The 17957-nt window shown below is 51.7% G+C and overlaps 3 protein-coding genes across 4 annotated transcripts in view; 1 reads left to right on the plus strand and 2 right to left on the minus strand.

Annotated features, from left to right (window-relative positions):
• PDCD11 (programmed cell death 11) overlaps positions 1-1053 on the plus strand; it is a 48160-nt gene extending 47107 nt beyond the window's left edge. For both annotated transcript variants that reach the window (XM_077125908.1, XM_077125909.1), the window contains exon 36: positions 706-1053. In XM_077125908.1, the coding sequence (XP_076982023.1) occupies positions 706-877 (172 nt within the window). In that variant the 3' untranslated portion in view covers positions 878-1053. The remainder of the gene's footprint in view (positions 1-705) is intronic.
• Positions 137-7577, minus strand: CALHM2 (calcium homeostasis modulator family member 2). Its single transcript, XM_077125911.1, has 3 exons — positions 7320-7577; positions 4675-5390; positions 137-3340 (listed from the first exon to the last, which is right to left on the minus strand). Exons 2-3 carry the CDS (start codon positions 5227-5229, stop codon positions 2927-2929), a joined length of 969 nt encoding a protein of 322 aa, XP_076982026.1. The 5' UTR covers positions 5230-5390; positions 7320-7577; the 3' UTR covers positions 137-2926.
• Positions 7578-10200: 2623 nt separating this feature from the next.
• Positions 10201-13116, minus strand: CALHM1 (calcium homeostasis modulator 1). Its single transcript, XM_077124414.1, has 2 exons — positions 12565-13116; positions 10201-10674 (listed from the first exon to the last, which is right to left on the minus strand). Exons 1-2 carry the CDS (start codon positions 13114-13116, stop codon positions 10201-10203), a joined length of 1026 nt encoding a protein of 341 aa, XP_076980529.1.
• Between the last annotated feature and the right edge of the window lie 4841 nt (positions 13117-17957).

Consider the following 17957-nt stretch of genomic DNA (forward strand, 5'->3'; position numbering starts at 1 on the left):
GGGAAGACAGACCAGGGCTGAATTCCCTGCAGAGAAAGGGAACACTGGCCAGGTGTTGTTTTTTTTTTTTTTGGCCCCACAGCAGCTCCCAGCATTCCTCCAGTTCTCTCAATCTATCTAGAAAAAGAGAAAATAGTAATGCATCAGGCCCTGTAGCATTCATTTTTCCAACTTCATTTTCTGCCTCAGAAACTGGCCTCTGTTCTGTGTCTGGAACTGTGGGCAGGAGGAAGCTTCGCCCACAAGCCAGGAGACTTGGGTTTCCCTCAGAATTAGAAAACTTTCACAAATACAATCTCAGTTTTGTTCCCAGCATCCCCATGAGCATTAGGATTAGAAATGGGTAGACTGAGGTCCAGAAAGAACAAGGGCTCCACCTAAGGTCCTTCAGTGAGTTTTAAACAGATCCTCAACTCATTATGTGTCCCCATCCCAATAGCTTCATCCGGAATCATTGACTTTACGCAGATAAGTCCTTTAGCATCTCTGGTGTCTGTCTGCTCATCTAGAAAAAGAGGGCCGGGTTATTTCTCTCCCTGGGGGATCCTGGGAATTAATAATGGTAATGAAAATAAAGACAGAAGTGGGAGTTCTTGGTATTGGAGGGCCGTGGCTCCAGAGCCAGAGAGCCAGGGAGTGAGTACCAGCTGGGGGGCCATGTGGCCTGGGACTGTGTAACCAAAGCTGCCCTGCTCTTTCTCACAGGGACATCTTTGAGCGGGTCATTCATCTGAGCCTGGCCCCCAAGCGAATGAAGTTCTTCTTTAAGCGCTACCTGGACTATGAGAAGCAGCATGGCACTGAGAAGGATATGCAGACAGTGAAGGCGAAGGCACTCGAATATGTGGAGTCTAAGAGCTCAGTGTTGGAGGACTAGTGACAAGCTGGCTCTGAGGACCACTGTCAGAGGGGACCCATTCCAGCTCAACCTCAGGCATCTGGGCCGTTGGAAAATTGATTTGCCTGAGGACTCTGTGAAAAAGTGCTGCTTTTTCTGCAGCACCCTCAGAATAGTCCTGTGAGGATGAAAAATAATTTGATATTTTTTTTAAATTCCTTTTTGTCTTCTTTAAGTACCAATGTATTTCATCTTTTTATCTTTTCTGAGGCTACTCAAGTTGTAGGCAGACTCTTGGGCTCCCAGGAAAGTTGAGTGTTTCTGCTTCATGGGAGTTCCTTGGGTGCAAAAGTGTGAGGCCTAATTCCTGAGGATCTTGTGGTCAGCATCCCACTTTGTCCTTGCTAGGCTCTTTTCAGCTAGAGAGAGGGTCAGCAGGGTCCAGGGAGTGGGCCCCTCCTACCGCTCTCCTCCCTGTTCCCATGTCTGATCTCAAATCACTGGGCATTCCCTTGGCCTTACTCAGTACAGCTTGTACCTTGAGCCCTTTTTTGGAGAATGTGGGACTGGGGTAGGAGGATGGAGGCTGAGCCTCGTAGGGAAGACTGGGAAACCTGGGTGGCTGAGAGCAAAGCTACAGGTGTTGGCTTAAACCCATCAGTGTGTCATCCCAGGCCCACTGTGGCTAGAATACCTAATCTCTGAGTCTGTTTCCTCATTTGTAAAATGGGGTTAAAACAAATTTCTACATGAAAGGAATATTGTGTGGATTAAATGAGAAAATGTATGTTATGTACTGCCATAGGGCTAGCAGGTAGGAAACTGCTATACAATGTTAATTCTCTTCTTTGGACCTAGGACCGAATTGCTGTGTCCCTATTTCCTTTGTGCCTTCTTATGGCTCCTCTGGGGGGAGGTTTCTGGACAGAGTGGATTGATTGGCTTCATGATTGTTCCTCAGTGTCCCTAATAAGAGGAACCATGACAGGGTCCACTAGCACCCAAACCTTTCTGCAACTTGTAGAGAATTCCCAGAAAGATGATGTAATACTCCAAAGTTCCTGGAGACTAGCACAAACATAGCTAGTTGATGAGACAAAAAGTTTCTCTGACAGAGCTTGAAATGTCTTGAGAGCTGGAGAGCTTTTCTGTAGAACATGACTGTGTAAGTGCCAGGAAGCAGGAACAGGGAGAATGCCAAAAGACTTTAGGGGTGGGTGGTAGACGTGATCAACTAGGAGCGGGGGAGGCTGGAATTGGCTTGGTTCTTGGATATTAGCCCTACATTATGAGAATTCTAGTGAGTGCCAGATCTTCTGACTTGAAATTTTAAGCTGTGCTTTCTGAAAAAAGGCCAAGCCCCATCTGTTCCTCAGATCAGATAGCTAAATCTAATTGTCAGTATGTCTTCAATCCCAGGACCTTCCTATGCGTGGTGACACCTGGTGTTTGCCTGCCTTTTTGTCCCTTTAAGTCCTGCCCAATCTCCCTATTCTCTTCCTTCCCATGGGGGTAAGGGTTTAGGCCTGTCCCCAGGACCACCAGCTTGCTGTGGTATGGCCCATTCAAACATGCAGATACCCAGTTACTCCATTATACTAAGAAAACGTTTATCAAAATTTAAATATATAAAATAAGGTCAGAGACATACATTGGAGAGTAGCTTCCCAGCTGTACCCCCTTGAAACAGATGTCTATGCAATTAGACATAAATTAACTGCACGGCATACTGTACAAGAGCCTTTTGGTGAGTTTCATTGTCCCCAGGCCCTGTTGACTGGGCCTTGAAGTCCCACCAGTTAAAGAGGATCCATGTCGTAATTCATTAAGAACCAATTCGGGGCAAGTCTTCCCCAAAGCTGTCCCCAAGTGGGCTGATGGCAAAAGAAGAGGGCATTTCTTAAGGTCTGAACGCTCCTGTCAGAGCTGACACCATTGTCTGCTGGATTTCTCCTCCCTTCAGGTGTACTTGTGTTCCTCTTTACTTGCCCACTTCCCCAAGAAGCTGTAGGTAAAAAAAAAAAAAAATCCCTTTCTGGTCAACTACTGTCCTTTGTAGAAGCATCTGCCATGTCTGGGAGCAGGTCTTTAAGAGGCCATCAGGGCCATCTCCATGTCAGGAGCTGTGCCATTGCCTGCCAGACCCTGGGCCCACTTGTGCAGGCGGCTGTAGAGTGGGAGGCCCTGGTTCTCGCGGTACAAGTAGACACCAGTGATGGCATTCCATTGTGGCCGTGGCTGTGTGCCTTCCACTGGGAACTTGGCAACCAGCTCCTCATCATCCTTGTTGAGTGCCACGAAGCCGAAGAAGCGGCGCACGTTGTTGGCAGCAAGCATCCGTGAGTGTACCTCAGCTGTGTGCTGAAACAGCTGGTCCTCATTGGCACGGTACTGTGCCCAGTAGGCCTCCTGGCGGTAGCTGAGTGGTGAGCAGTAATGCTTGAGACACTTCGTCAGGAACACCAGGATGGCCACCACGCCGATGAGCAGCCACCCAAAGAGCTGACCAGAGAACAGGTAGGGTTGAGTTGAGGGAAGGGGCTGCCTAGGTCCCAACCGCCCCAGTAATAAGTGGAAGAAGAAGCTGGTAAAGTGGGTGCCTCACTGACCCTGCACCTGAGAGTCCCCTGATAGCCGGCTCTGTAGCTTTCCTGGCCTCAGATTCTGTCTCTTTAGGGGAAGCAGGTCCTTCTGGCTCTGATTCCACCTCTTTTCCTTACATCCTTTAACTTTCACATTCTCTATTAGACTTTGCCTCCTATATTTTCTGCTGTCATTCCTTCAGCCCCAACCCCCTGCTAAACATCTCAGTCTGTCAAAATCCAGCTCAAACTCTCATCCCCAGTCCAGGTGCCACCTCCAGGGAGTTTTCAGAGGCCCCTCAGAACAATCGTGCCTTCCCTAAGTCCCCCATGGCCCAGCTCCTCTCACATCATCGCTCTGGTTTGAGATCATCTGTGTTCTTGTCTCAAGCTCTTGCTTGGGTTAAGCCTACTGACAAGTACAGTCAAGTTCATCTTTTCTCCAGGTTGATCCTGTACAGAGGTCTGTGAGCATTCCATCAGCATCAAATAAATTTTACTATTTCTCTACCAGTTTTCAACTCCTTTGGCGCTGTCTCCAGCCCTGTTTCTCTGTCTACTTGTATTTCATATGTACCCAAGAGAAGAGACTTTAGAAAGTCTTGTGATCTTTTCTGTCTCCCTCATTCCCTGCTTCTCTAAATTAACACTTCCAGCTCAGTTTTATTCTGCTCCTGCCCAGTTGTCTTTGCCATCTCTCCCCTGACCAACATTCACTCCTCCCAGAGTCATCATTTCCTTCAGAACTAAGCCACCATTGAGGGTAGGATCAGGCAACATCTGCTTCTTCCTGATTCAACATCCCTTCCTGGCCCAGTGGACTTCTTGTAAGTCAACAATGCTTGGAGCTGACTTGGTGCTGGGTCTCAGCCCTTCCTGACCCCAGTAGCCCACCACACCCCATTGTCACTCACAGCAAATATTTGTTAGGTGGCTTGCAGGGGTTCAGGGTCATCTGATTGGAGTAAGGGTCTTAGTCTGTGACTGGAATTAAGTCTCAGGCTGAGCCAGAATAGCGCCCTTTCACTGTTTGAAGCTATCTGGTTTGTTTGGGACTGGAATTTACCCTTGCCCCACCAAGGACTGACCCATAGATTGACAAATTCTGATACCTGATGCTGATAATCTAGGGCTTTCTTTGCTTCTGAGGGTCCAAGTCCGGTTTTAACCCTTGGTAATCCCAGCACCTTCCAGCAACCACCACGTAGGGCAAGAGCAAGGGCAAGGGGAGTGTCCCTCTGCACAGCAGCTTACCTGGGATTCGTACTTGAGCCTGCGGCTGACCTCCTCCCGGAAGCCTGACAGGTTGGCAGGGCCCTCCCCACAAGGGAACATGGCCAAGATTTCAGTGGCATGGGCTGGTGGGAAGCTCTCCTCTCCAGCTGTGAGTGAGGATGGGTCCACGAACTCGCTGAGAGCACAGACATAGGCCTCACCACGTAGTAGGGAGATAACAGACCAGGTCACAGGGGCCACAGCTGCCCGGCCCACGATGGAGCTCAAGAGGAGGAAGATGGGGGCAGCTGAGCAGCTCTTGGCCCTCCGGTGCTGGCACTCAGCAACTAGGTTCCAGGTGTGGTTGTTGAGGATGATGCCTATGAGGAAGAGTGCCAGAGCAGGTACACCTATGGCTGTCAGACCATACAGGTAGTTCCGGGCTGGGGAGCAGGGGCAATGGAAGGCTACCACAGTGAACAGCTCCTGGCTTCCCACTGTGCCCAGGGCCACCAAACCATTGAAAATCATCACATCCTTGCTCTTGAAGAAGAGTGACAGGAAGCGGAAATTCTCCGCAATGAGGGCTGCCATGGTGCCACGCTGGCTGGGGGATCAGCTGCAGAGAAGAAGGCAGGAGGAGACTGGGACTGATGGTTCCTGGTGAGGCTAGGAAGGGGCACAGGTTGTTGGGCACCTGAAGGTAGGGCACAGTTTGGCCGTTTTATCCTCTATGGTAGCCGGTATTGTGCTTCCTGTGGAACAACAGATGCTTGATAAATAATTGCCTCTGAAAACCAGGATTGAGGAGGATGCTCGTGTGGTCAGGCTGGTAAGAAAGGAAGATAAAGGGGAGCTCTGGGACCTGGGGGAAATAATGGTGCCTAATAGTCACTGAGACCCCATTAAGTGTCAGGTACTTTACAGCCCTTTGTGAGGCAGCTATTATTGTCCCCATGGTACCCAAGAGAAAGAGGATGCTCTGAGGGTGTGTGGCTTACCAGGGACACATATAAATGGTAGGGCTGGGGTATAAGCCCATTCTTTCTGCCACCACAAGTTTTGCCAGGGGTAGGGGTTAGGAATGGCCCTGGGTTGTCAGGGAATGTGGAATTCCAGGTATTGCTAATGTTCCTGAGGCCTGGGAACATTTGGGGATATATCTTCAAGACCTCTCACCCCATGGGTATAAAACCCAGGGTGGGTGTCATGGTGGATAAGGGACTTGGACTTGACACTGAAATGAGGAATGAGGAGGAGATAGGGGACTCTGATCAATGATAAGCCTAACATAGACTCCAGCATCTCTGGAGTTCAGAAGAACCTTTTGCTTCATTTTGGAGACCTCTGCTCTGAACTGGTTAAGGAGATTCTGACTCTCAACGTATTTAACAACTTTAATCTGGACTTCAGTCTCCTCATCTGTGAAAAGAATAAATCATTCTGGTCCTTGTTTGCTTCCTAGAGGTGTTGGAGGGAAAAGAAAGGGAATAAATGATGCCTAGTAATTGTCCCGTGTATGAAAACCTCCATTTTTCTTAGCCTATCTGATTTCATGGTGGCTTCTGAAAGTGAGATGGGGTGAGGGGTGGATGATTCTGCTTCCTGTAAAGACTGGGAAACTAAGGCCGGAACAGGACAAGTGCCTTGCTTGCAGCCATCCACGTATGGAGGTGGCTGAGCAGAACTTTTGACCAAGACCTAAGAAGAATTGGGAAGCAGAAAAGCAGAAACGTGATGTTTTCTCTGTCTCCTTCTGACCTTGTTGTATGCCTGTCCACGGAAGCCTGGTAAGCCTCTTCTCCAGCCATAGCCCCTCCCCTATCCAGCAAGTTCCCTGCAGACCTGCTCCACTGGACAGGGCTCTGGGCCCTGGGACCACCCAACCTGCCTGTGACAGGAACCCTCAATGAAGGCAAAGTCTCAGCAATGCCCACCAGCCCATCCGGAAGCCTGTGATAGCAGTAGTGCTGGCAGCCTGCCATAAAGTAGTTGTGGCCTCAGGCTCCAGAGATGTCCTACCCAACTCTAGTCACAGGCTCCAGCCACACCGGCCTGAGAGTCGGGCCCCCTGTCCTCCCCATTTCAGAGGTGGAAAACAAAGATCTTCATTCCAGAAGAAGCCAGGGAGAGGAGGAATGGGGTGAGCAGCAAGCAGAGGTGGGAGACTTGCCCATATTTACTTCTGTGCCCCCATCTCTATACCACCACCCTTCCTCATCACTGCCAAGGCTGCCAGATGGACCTGGGCAAAACTGCCTGGCCACATGAAGCACTGGAAAGAAGAGGAAAGGTCTGACTCCTCCCTCAGTCACAGCCAGGGCTCTAATATAGCTTCCTGTGAAAGAGAGTTGGTAGTTTTGCAGGGGATGAATGTTAACCCGTTAACGAATTTAAGTTCATCTCCCCCTTCCTCCTCCAGCCGCCTGGCTTCCAGGCTCCTGATTATCTCCCTGGTGGCAGCCCTGAGTTCACAAACCCGGGTTGTAGGATGCCTGAGCAGGGGGTGCTGGTGAGCAGATGATGGACTAGGCCACCATCTGAAGCCAGCGCCCCTGCCCTACAGGCCAGGGCAGGACCACACCCAGGTCTGGATTGGGACTTCCTCCAACATCTGCCAGAAGACTGGTGCCTCTTTCTTACCTGCAGCTCTTGCTTACCTGGAGCCAGCTGTGGGCACTCACCTTGGCCTCGGCGGGTCTGGGCCCTCTGAGCGGCGGTGTGGGCCTCCAGGATAGGCCATCTGGTTGCATAGAGCAGCCGCCCCCCACCGCCGCGCGGGCCCTCCGCGGGACTGCTTCCCAGCTATTCTCTCTGTTTCCAGCTAGCAGAGGAGCCCAGGGCTGGTGGCGTCTTCAGAAAAGTTTAACTCCAGAGAAAGAGAAGGAAACAGTGGGATGGAACGTGCGCACGAACGAGCGGAAAAACAGTCTCAGCGCCAGGCGGAGGAGGGCGGGCAGCCGAGGGCGGGGAGGGGAAAGGAAGTGGAGGCGCCTGTTCAGTGGCTGCTGCGTCTGCCCTGGCTTGGGGGCTGGGGCCTGTCTCTACTCGGCTTCCCTGAATGTGCTGACCCTCCACCCTCAGCTCTGCCCCAGGCACCGTCCCCACCGGGGGGTCTCAGCAGGGCGCAGGCAGTGAGGACTTCAGGGTGGTCTGGCTCCTGGCCCTGCCCTCCATGCTGGACCCCCACTGGCCAGAAGCGTCCAGAAAGAGACCCCAGCAGGGTCAATGGGGAGGTGCGATCAAGCCGATCCTGACCCTTAAAAGGGATGCAAGGTCAGAACACCCTCCCTTCTGGCCCTTCTCCCTAGAACTGTCCTGCCACTGCCTGGATGACAGACTCCTCTCCAGGTACTGCTTCACATTTCTGGATGGCTGACAAGTGAACTCAGGAGTTGGGATTCTCTGAGGCCCCATGCGCAGAGCTCTGACAGGTGGGTGGAAATTACAAGGAAGAGGATTTCTGAAGGAAGCTCTCTGTAACAATCAGCTGCCCTTCCTGCCCCCAAAAGTGGTGATGAGCTGCTCATCTATGGGAGTGTGCAAGCTGAGGTTGAAGAGTCATGGGTCAGAATAATGAAGAGGGGAGCATTCAGAGGCTAGCCAACCCTAGGTGAGGGGAGATGACTGCCCTTGTCAGCTCTGCAATGCTTGTCCGTTTTCAACAGTGGAACTGCTGAGTGAGATGTTGGCCTCACTGAGCTGCGCTAGGCTATGTGCAGGAATGAAGGAAAAGGGACCAGTGTTTTTATTTAGAGCCTGTGATGTGTCAGACACCGTTACAGATCCTTCCCCCAAAATCATCTCCCTTCATCTTCATCATAATCCTGAAAAGCAGAAATTTTAATACCCATTTTTCATGGACAAGCTGTCTCTTGTCTGTTAGCTCCTGTTATTGTCTGCCATCCATTTGCCAGGCACTAAATAGGCTCTGCTGGGCTCTGAGCTGGGTCCTGAGGCTCCGAAGGCTGAGGTGACCTGCCATGGGAGCCCAGCTCCCGCGTTTGAACCCGGGTCTGCCGGACCGAGGCGTGGCTTTTCCCCTCACATTTGTACCTCCCACTGTCTCTGGGCTTCTTCACCCGGAAGCCCCCCCTGCACCAAATTGCACCTGGTTTTTGCTCACCTGAACCCTCCCCTCCTTCACTTCCTGATCAAGTCCCACCTCCCAGGGGGAGCCCCCAGCCCTCCTTGGCCTACAGGGATGGTCCTCCCAAAGGACAACAAGGAGGGAAATGGGTCTCAGAAGTGGGAATAGGGTAAGGATGCACAAGGAGGGATGGAAATCATTAAAACAAGGTTGTAGGGATCAAGAAATTCTTAGCTGGTGGGGCTTATGTCTCGAGGAGATCAGAGGGGGGACGAAAAGCCAGTCTGGCCCTCAGTTTCCTCCTTGCGACAAAGATAGCTCTAGTTGTTCCTGTTCCCTTTGCCCCACTCCCCTGCTCAGGGAGAGGCAGAGGGAAGCCCTCAGGTTCAGACATCAAACCCGGTAGCCTCCAGGCACTGAATGCTCGCTCATGCCTCTTACACACTTGCCTCACGGATGCTCAAACAGTCCCATGAGGTAGGCGCCCTCCACCCCATTTCACAGATGAGGAAACTGAGGCACAGAAAATGAAGCAACAGATGCAGGGACATTGCCTCACTCTGGAGCCTGTTCCCCACCTACTCTCTTCCCCACTGCAGCCCTTTAGAGGCTCCTCCTCTGAGGGGGTGGGGGGGAGGTCTTTGAGAAAATGAGGAGATCTTTGAGAAAGAGCTCCTGTTTCTAATTGCTCAAACCCTGGGGGTGGTCTGATTTCCCCCCCAGATGCCTACCTGGATATGAGGGGGAAGTTAGGGTGGTCTTCAAGGACCCTCCCCAGTTCTTCCAAATGGGAGGCCTTTTGTGCTGCGTGCAAAGTGAATGTGCAGTCCACATCTGCGGCCGTGGGGTGACCTCTGTGGCCGTCACATGCCCTGACTCCTCCCTCATGAACCTAACCCCTGGCACCTGGTCCCATGACCTGTCACCCTAGTTGTGCCACACCAGATGAAGCCCTGTGGCATGTCCACCTTGGGGCCGGGCCACTCAGCCTCACTCAGCAGACACTGGCTGAAGTCGGAGGGTTCCTCTGCCACAAGAGGGCTGAGAGCCCTCCCACTCCCTGAGCCCTGAGCAACAGGGAACAGAGATCCTCAAAAGTCACAGACAAGCGTGGGCATGGGGTAGGGACCTCCGTAGGACCTCAGAGGAGACAGTGGGCCAAGGAGGAGGCCAGCATCTCTAGAGTGGCCATCTCCCCTCAGGCCCCCAGCTCAGTTCAGAACCCTGAAGCTAATACCACCCATGGCCCATTGCTCTGGACCACGCAGGGCTGCGTCACAGCTGGAGGAATGAGCACCCTGTCCAGCTCCTGCATGCACATTTCATGCCTCAAATGGGCAGGCAGTTGCCTGGGCATGTGAATCTGCTCCAGGTCCTACAGCTCAGCACCTGCCGTCTTCATTTTCCCATCTACTTAGGGGTCTGACGGGCTATGGGCTCAGGTCCCCATGCCTGCCCCTTCAGCCGGCCAGGGCTCACACTTTGCTGAAGTAGGTGGCCACCTCCTTGCATGGAGGCCGGGGCCTGCCCCCCACCCAGCCATTGTCCATCGGTGGCTCTTCCCGGCCCAGCTGTAGGGGCGGCTTGCATTTATGCCAACTCGTGAGCAGCCTGTTCATGGTGCCTTGGTCGGTGATGCCACGCAGCTTCTCCCTCTCTTCCTCGGTGCCTTTGGTGGTGGTTGGGATCGCCGAAGCCATGGCCAGTGCCCCATGGGCGTGACCCAGCTCCAGGTCATGGTTCATGGCCTCAAAGAACTGCTGGATGCAGACCCTGGCAAAAGCCTTGGCATGCTCTGTACAGGTCTCGTCGAAGAGCTTGCGCTCGATGTCAATGTAGTGGGACCAGTACTTGCTCTTGAGGAAGGCAGCCTGCGTGAAGCAGGGGCGGACGGATCGCACCATGAAGGCCAGCAGTGTGGTCAGCAGCACGAAGGACCAGCCGAGTGCCTGCAGAGGTCAGAGGAGAGTGTCGACCAGGCACTGGCCTCCTGCCCCCGAGACATCTCCAACCCCCCCCCGAGTACTCTGTGATCAGGGCCTTTGGGGAAAATGGCACTGACGGGGACAGTGGCTCCCCTTCTTGGCCTCCATTTCCTCATCTGTTAAATGGGCGCAGATATACCCACCTCATGGCAATGTGATCATGTGAGTAAAGCACAGGAGTTAACTGGGCAGACCCTGGAGTTAGGTGGCCTGGGTTTGAGTCCTGTCTTTACTGCTTATTAGTCGCCCACGAGCGAGGAATCTGGCTTCTCTGTGCTATGAAGTGGGGCTGGTGATAGGACCTATCAGAGGGTTGTGTGAGGACTAAAGGCAATAGTTCACCTCGCTCAGTGCCTGGCACAAAATGTTAAGTCACCATTAGCCAGCAGGCCCTCACTGACCATGCTTCTTCCTTTAGGAAGTCTGTGACCTCCCCAGGCCAGAGTGACCCTCCTCCTCTGGGTTCTGTCTCTTGTCTGTTAGCTCCTGGTATTGTCTGCCATTCATTTGCCAGGCACTAAATAGGCTCGGCTGGGCTCTGAGCTGGGCCCTGAAGGGTCACAGAGACACGTGGGACAAGCATCAAATGCCAGCTCTGTTCTGCCAATGACCCACTGCGGGGCGTGCGTGAGACGCTCCCTCAATCTGGGCTTCAGGGTCAAGCCTCCACCTGCCCAGAGAAGCATTTGGCCAAGTCAGGATGTGGGGACAAGGGACAGACAATGCCAACAACAGTGGCTGGGTGGGTAGCGGTGGAGCAGACAGCAGGTAGGGAGCTGGAGAGCATGTGTTGGTCTGGTGAGGCGACCTCCGCTCTGCCTTAATGAGGAAATGTGGGCACAGTGGGGCTGGATCTTCTGATATTTCAAGGGAAGTAAGAAATCTGACTTTTATGTGATGTCTTCTGGTTTTTAGGTGCTGCTCACTAATTCTGAAGTTTAACGTTATTCGGAAGGCCAGATAACACTTGTCTTTAGGCTAGGCGGCCTGTGGCCTCTGAAGGCGCTTTCACTTAAACTGGATGATTTTCGGCCAGGTGGAGAGACAGCTGCCCCTAGATGGGGAAGGGGACGTCTCTGAGGCCCCCTCAGAGCATGTGTGGGTTTGGCAACATTTGGCTTCGGACCCCCACAGTGTGAGGCTCACAGGGAGAAGCTGGGCTGGAGAGGAGGTGCTGGGGAGCTGGATTTGGCAAACTATGGTGTACCCTCGGAGGGCAGGCCCCCTCTCCCTGACAGAACCTGGTCCACTGGGCACGTTGCCCAAGCTGGCCTCCCCAGGGAAGCCTGAGCAGCTCAGACAGGTGAGGGCCTGGGGTGCAGAGGGCATGGGAGAGGGGCTGGGAAAACCTGGCTTTAGATTTCCCCAGCAGTGAGCCCTCCAACCTTGCTTGAGGTCACGTCTCTCACCGTGCCCTCCCTTCTAAATACATCCCGACCCTCAGCTCTCCCCCGACGACATACCCAAGCTGGGAGCATTTGTCAGGGAAATGTACCCAAATGGCCCAGCCACCCATCCACCTCACCGCTGCCTACTCCTGAAAGAGGAAGAGGATGCAAATTCCCCCAGGTTTCCAAGCTCGAAGCTCAGGACAGAGGATGTGGGGCCACTGAGCTGATGGGTCCGCTCCAGGGGCCTCAGGAAAGGGGACAGGCCTGCTTTCTGGGAGTCCCTCATCTGAGGAAGGCACAGCACTTCCCCAGTCAGTGGGAGGAGACAAGGCTCTGTGTTCGGAAGCCCCCATCTGAGTCAGGGGGACATGCCAGCCCCCAGGGGCTCTGTCTGAGGGATGGGGGGTCAGGGGAGCCCTGGCCTGTGGAGGGAGACCCAGACCCAGCCTGGCTGGCCCCTCACCTGGGAGATGCAGCGCAGGTAGCGGACGGCCACCTCGCGGGCCAGCAGCCAGTTGCCGTCGTAGATCTCGGGGCAGGGCACCCGGGCCAGCAGGCGGGCGAGCTCGGGAGGGGCCAGGCCGGGCGCCAGGCTGCCATTGCCCAGCGCGGCCACGGGCACGGCCGTGCAGAAGGCGCAGAGGAAGCACTTGCCGTCCAGCAGGGTGACGGCCACCCAGACGACGGGCGCGATGAGGGCGCGCTGGGCCATGGAGCAGAACATGTAGCGCAGCACGGCTGGGTCCTTGGCGCGGCGGCCAGCCGGCCGCGTCCACTCCTCGGCCAGCATGGACACGTTGTTGTTCATGGCCAGGCCGAGCAGGAAGAGCACCAGCGGCGGCGCCAGCAGGATGCCCGCGCTGTAGGCCGCGTTGTAGCCCGGCAGGCAGGGGCAGTTGAAGTCGAAGGCCGAGTACATCTGGGCGCTAGCTAGCGCCATGAGGCCGCAGATGCCGTTCATGAAGGACTCCTGGTTGGATTGCAGGAACTGGAATATCATCCGGAATTTGTCCATCGTGCCCCCCGCAGCGCCCAGTGGCCCCCTCCCACCTCACCCCCACCTCGGGGATGGCCTCGGCAACCTGTCCGGCCCTCTGGGTGCCCACCTCATGGCTCGGGCCCTCCTGGCCGAAACGGGCAGGGCTCGGGTCAGTGGCTGATGTCGCTGTCTCTTCGAGGAACCTTCTGGCCAGGTGCTGCCCAATCCTGTGGGTGCAGCCAGGGTGCTGCCCCTCCCCTCCCCACCCTCCTGGGCTCTTCTCCACAGCGCCCCTGGCAATGGGAAGCCACAAGGGCTACACCTGATGGGACCAAGTCTCCTGGGTGTGGACAGAAGGAAGGGGGAGGAGAGGACAGGCTCAGACACGGCCTGGGAAGTTACTGCTTCCAGCAGAGCTGGGGGCAGTCTGGGAGAATCCAGGGCTGTTGCAGAGGCCTGAGCTTCTGGGCCTTATCATCTGGGTTCCTCAGAAGCACGTCAACCCTTTCTGAACTTCCCAATGGGTCTTCCCTCCATGCGGTATCAGGATCCCAGGGGGCCCCTCCATCAGTTCAATGATGGTATGATGGCATTGAGGGCGGTGATGGCAGTGGCTGTCATGGGGTGATAGAGGTGGTGGTGAGATGGTGGTGGTAGAGGTGATGGGGATGGTGGTGGTGGAGGCGTGCTAATGCCGGCCCGGCATAGACCAGGAGGTCCTGGATTTGGAGTCAGAGGATCTGGATTTGAGAGCTTGTCGGGGCCCCTCCCTGCTGGGCCGGGAGCTCTGGGCTGTGAGTGCAATGCAGGTTGCCTTTGTGTCTGGACCGCCAGTGTCTCCGCGGGTGTGTCTGTGTGCTTGTGGACTGTGGATAACAAAACCTTTCCTGGCCCCTCCTTCTACCTTTTATGCCCGCAGATCAGAATAAGGAGGAGAGGGCATGGGGTTTCATTCCTGGAACTTGGGTCTCCAGAGCGGTCTTAGGGAACCAGGCGGGGGCCTTCAGCAACCACACATCAAGCAGGGATACACATCAAAGCAGCAACCACATGTCAAAGGACTCTCTTTGATGCCCTGCAGCTCTCCCAGAAGGGCAGGTCAGATCCAGCTCCAACCAGAGGCTCCTGTCTGGGCCAAGGGAGCAGGGCCAAGGCAGAGTCCAGTCAGGGGGTCTCCATGGGGCCACGGATCTGTGTATCCCTGTGTGTGTGCCCCAGTGTGAACTCGCTGTGGCTTGGGGACCTCTGTGTCTGTATCTGCATACGTATGTGTCACCACACTGGGGCCTTTATGTCTGTGTGTCTCTGACTGACCCACAACAGCTGACCTTTATACAGGTCTCCCCCGTACCAGGCACTTTATGTGAATCATTTCCTGTGATCCTCATACAATCCTATGGGACAGGTGCTATGGTTCCCATTTTACAGACATGGAGACTGAGGATCAGAGAAGTTAAGTTACTAGCTAAAGTTTACACAGATTGTAGATGGAGATGTAGGCCTTGAACCCAGGCTAGCCAGACCATGGGGGTGGGGATTGGGACAGAGGGGTCAGGGAAGTGTTTTTTGGCCTTATTCTTTCTGCTGAATCATGTTTTCCTGTTCTACTAGTCCAGGTGGAAATGCTAGTGTGTCACAGAGGGGATACAGGTGGGGAAGGATATGGCCTCCCTCTGCCCTCTAGCTGGGCCAGGGGCAACTGGAGCCCCCAGGCTAGTGGCCACTGAAGGACCCTTGTCAGAGGCTCCCCAGCAGGTGCCCACAGGTAAGAGTAGGAGGAGGGGGAGCCCAGCCAAGAAGGTGTAAGTCCTGGATGCTACTGCAGCATCCTCAACTAACATCCTGACATGGGTCTGAGCTGCTGCCCAAGCCTAGCAGTTAGCCAAAGTGGTGGGTGGGACTGGGGCAGGATGGGGTGCAGGGAGGCCAGGAGGCGTGGCTTCTATATTGGACACAGTTTCCCGTTTGTGGCTGATGTGTCTTTTCAGTGGCATCCAAGCTGGCCGCGGGAGGGTTTAAAGGGCTCTCTTTGATGCACATGCACACTCTGCAAATTCTAACTTCAATATTATTTTTAAATATTTGAAATAAAACAGTTCAATTGGACTCAAAATCTCTTATCCTCACCATTACAAGAATCTTTATTGCATTTATCCATGAAAATCAAGGAAGGCTGTTAAAGTCTTTAAATATTGTTCGAACAGTTATAAAGTTTCAAATGGTTGTACAATTTAGTTTTAAGTTCACCCACTTAGGCAAACAAAAGGTTTTTTTGGTTGTGCTGGTTTGTTAATTGCTGCTGAAATGCAAACCAGAAATGGAACAGCTTTTAAAAATGGAATTTACTATGTTACACGTTTACAGTTCTAAGGCTATAAACATGTCAAACTAAGGCATCCAGGGAAAGATACCCTGACTCAAGAAAGGCCAATGGTTCCAGAACACCCCTGTTAGCTGGGAAGGCACATGGCTGGCATCTGCTGGTCCTTTGGCTTCTGGTTTCAAACAGCTTCCCCAGAGGCGTTTTCTTTCAGCATCTCCAAACGTGTGTGTCTTGTGTTGGCTCTGAAGCTTTTTCCAAATGTTTCCCCTTTTAAAGGGTTCTAGTAAACTGATCAAGACCCACCTTGAGTGGGCGGAGTCACGTCTCTATCTCATCAAACGCCACACCCGCAACTGAGTGGGTCAAACTCCATGGAACCAATCTCATCAAAGGTTTTCACCCTGAACGATAGGTCTGGCCCCACAAGACTGAATCAGGATTAAAGCACGGCTTTTCTAGGGGTACATAATAGTTTAAATCAACACATGGGTGGTGTTTATCAAACATTCAAAGAGATTATCATTAAAGAGGCTTGAGTAAGAATTTCCCCTGGTCCTTTCATGCACAAGATCTGATATTTAAAAATCGTGCTCACCCCGTTATTAGGTATATACCTGGAACTGAAAGCAGGGACATGAATGGACATTTGCACACTGGTGTTTATGGCAGCTATATTCACAGCTCGCTATGTATAAGGGTGGCTTAAGGGTACATGGACTGACGAATGGAAGGGCAAACTGTGGTGCACACATACTATGGAATACTGAACAGCTGCAAGAAGGAATGAAGTTGAGAGGCACATAACTAGGTGAATGGACTGTGAGGACAGTATGTTGAGTGAAATAAGCCAGAAATGAAAAGAAAATATTATAACACCTCAGTAATATGGATTAACTATAATGTGCAGACTCTTGAGAATTGAATCTGAGAGAACAGGTTATCAGGGGAAAACTTATTGTCCTGGAGTATAAGCTCCTACAGCAATCACATCTATTCCTGAGTTATAATGGTTATTTCTAAATTCTGAGATGCTGAGCCTGTCATGTATAACTTGGTCATTTCCCTCCCTGGAACTTTAGGTATTAGTGACCTGAGACTCAAAGTCAGCATCAGTCATACAGCAACGGATAAAAGAGCTAAAAAAAAAAAGTTCAGACTTCAATTAGACATATGAATAAAACAGATCTGGTTAGAACTAAGGAAAACCAGACCAAAGAGTAAAGGATGATATTGACTGTTCTAAAACTTCAACTTCTGTGTGAGACCAAAGGAAGAGGTGTTTATTTGGTGCAAGATTTTATTTCCTACAGCACACTATCTAATTTAACTTGTATGGGCAGTTTATTTGAACACCATAATTTCATGGAAATTTTATTTGGGTGAGATTTTGTGAGTTTGTACAAGGCTGAAGTGAAGCCTTGGTATGCCCCAGAGTAATTTGGGCAGATAATAAAAAAGTATTTGCAAAGCCCCCTTGCGGGACTGGACAAAAACATGGAGATATTAAACTTCCTCACCTGGAGAATTTCAGATATTCTTGCAAGCACTGCAGACTACCAATTTAACAGGACAAGCCCTTGATCTTAGGGCTTGGGAATAAGTTATGAAACTTCTTCCTGCAAAGGAGAAGCTAAGCTTACTTATAAATATACCTAAGAGTCACCCCCAGAGAACCTCTTCTGTTGCTCAGATGTGGCCTCTCTAAGCCAACTCAGCAGGTAAATTCACTGACCTCCCCACTATGTGAACATGACTCCCAGGGGTGTAAATCTCTCTGGCAATGTAGGACATGACTCTGGGGAATGAGCCTGGCCCTGGCATCATGTGATTGAGAAAATCTTAACCAGAAGGGGAAAGAGAAATGAAACAATGTAACGTTTCAGTGGCTGAGAGATTTCAAATAGAGTCAAGAGGTCATTTTGGAGGTTATTCTTATGCATTATATAAATATCCCTTTTCAGGTTTTAGTGAATTAGAATAAGCTAGAAAGAAATACCTGAAACGGTTGAACTGTATTCCAGTAGTCTTGATGCTTAAAGATGATTTTATAACTATATAGTTTTACAATGTGACCATGCAATTGTGAAAACCTTGTAGCTGACTCCCTTTATCCAGTATTTGGAAAGATGAGTAAAAATAAGGACCAAAGATAAATTAATAATAGGGAGGAAGAAAGGGCATGGGGTGTTTTGCTGTGCTCTTTTTTACTTTTAATTTTTTAAAATTTATTTATTAATTAAAAAATAAAGAAACAAAACATCATACATAATCAGTAATTCACAATATCATCACTTAGTTGCATATTCATCATTTCTTAGAACATTTGCATTAATTCAGAAAAAGAAATAAAAGGAACACAGGAAAGAAAGAAAAAAAGATTATACCTACCATACCCCTTATCCCTTGCTTTCATTGATCACTAGCATTTCAAACTAAATTTATTTTAGCATTTGTTCCCCCTATTATTTATTTTTATTCCATATGTTCTACTCCTTTGTTGACAAGGTAGATAAAAGGAGCATCAGACACAAGCTTTTCACAATCACACAGTCAC

Source organism: Tamandua tetradactyla, chromosome 13, assembly GCF_023851605.1.
Source record: "Tamandua tetradactyla isolate mTamTet1 chromosome 13, mTamTet1.pri, whole genome shotgun sequence".
Lineage (NCBI taxonomy): Eukaryota > Metazoa > Chordata > Mammalia > Pilosa > Myrmecophagidae > Tamandua > Tamandua tetradactyla.

Bases quoted from the DNA above. Each gene is read 5' to 3' on its own strand.
- CALHM2 (XM_077125911.1), bottom strand. From the start codon at position 5,229: ATGGCAGCCCTCATTGCGGAGAATTTCCGCTTCCTGTCACTCTTCTTC. The intron at 3,341-4,674 runs GTAAGCTGCTGT...TTCTCTGGTCAG, and splicing joins GGCTCAAGTACGAATCCCAG to CTCTTTGGGTGGCTGCTCAT.
- CALHM1 (XM_077124414.1), bottom strand. From the start codon at position 13,116: ATGGACAAATTCCGGATGATATTCCAGTTCCTGCAATCCAACCAGGAG. The intron at 10,675-12,564 runs GTGAGGGGCCAG...TGACCTCTGCAG, and splicing joins ACCTGCGCTGCATCTCCCAG to GCACTCGGCTGGTCCTTCGT.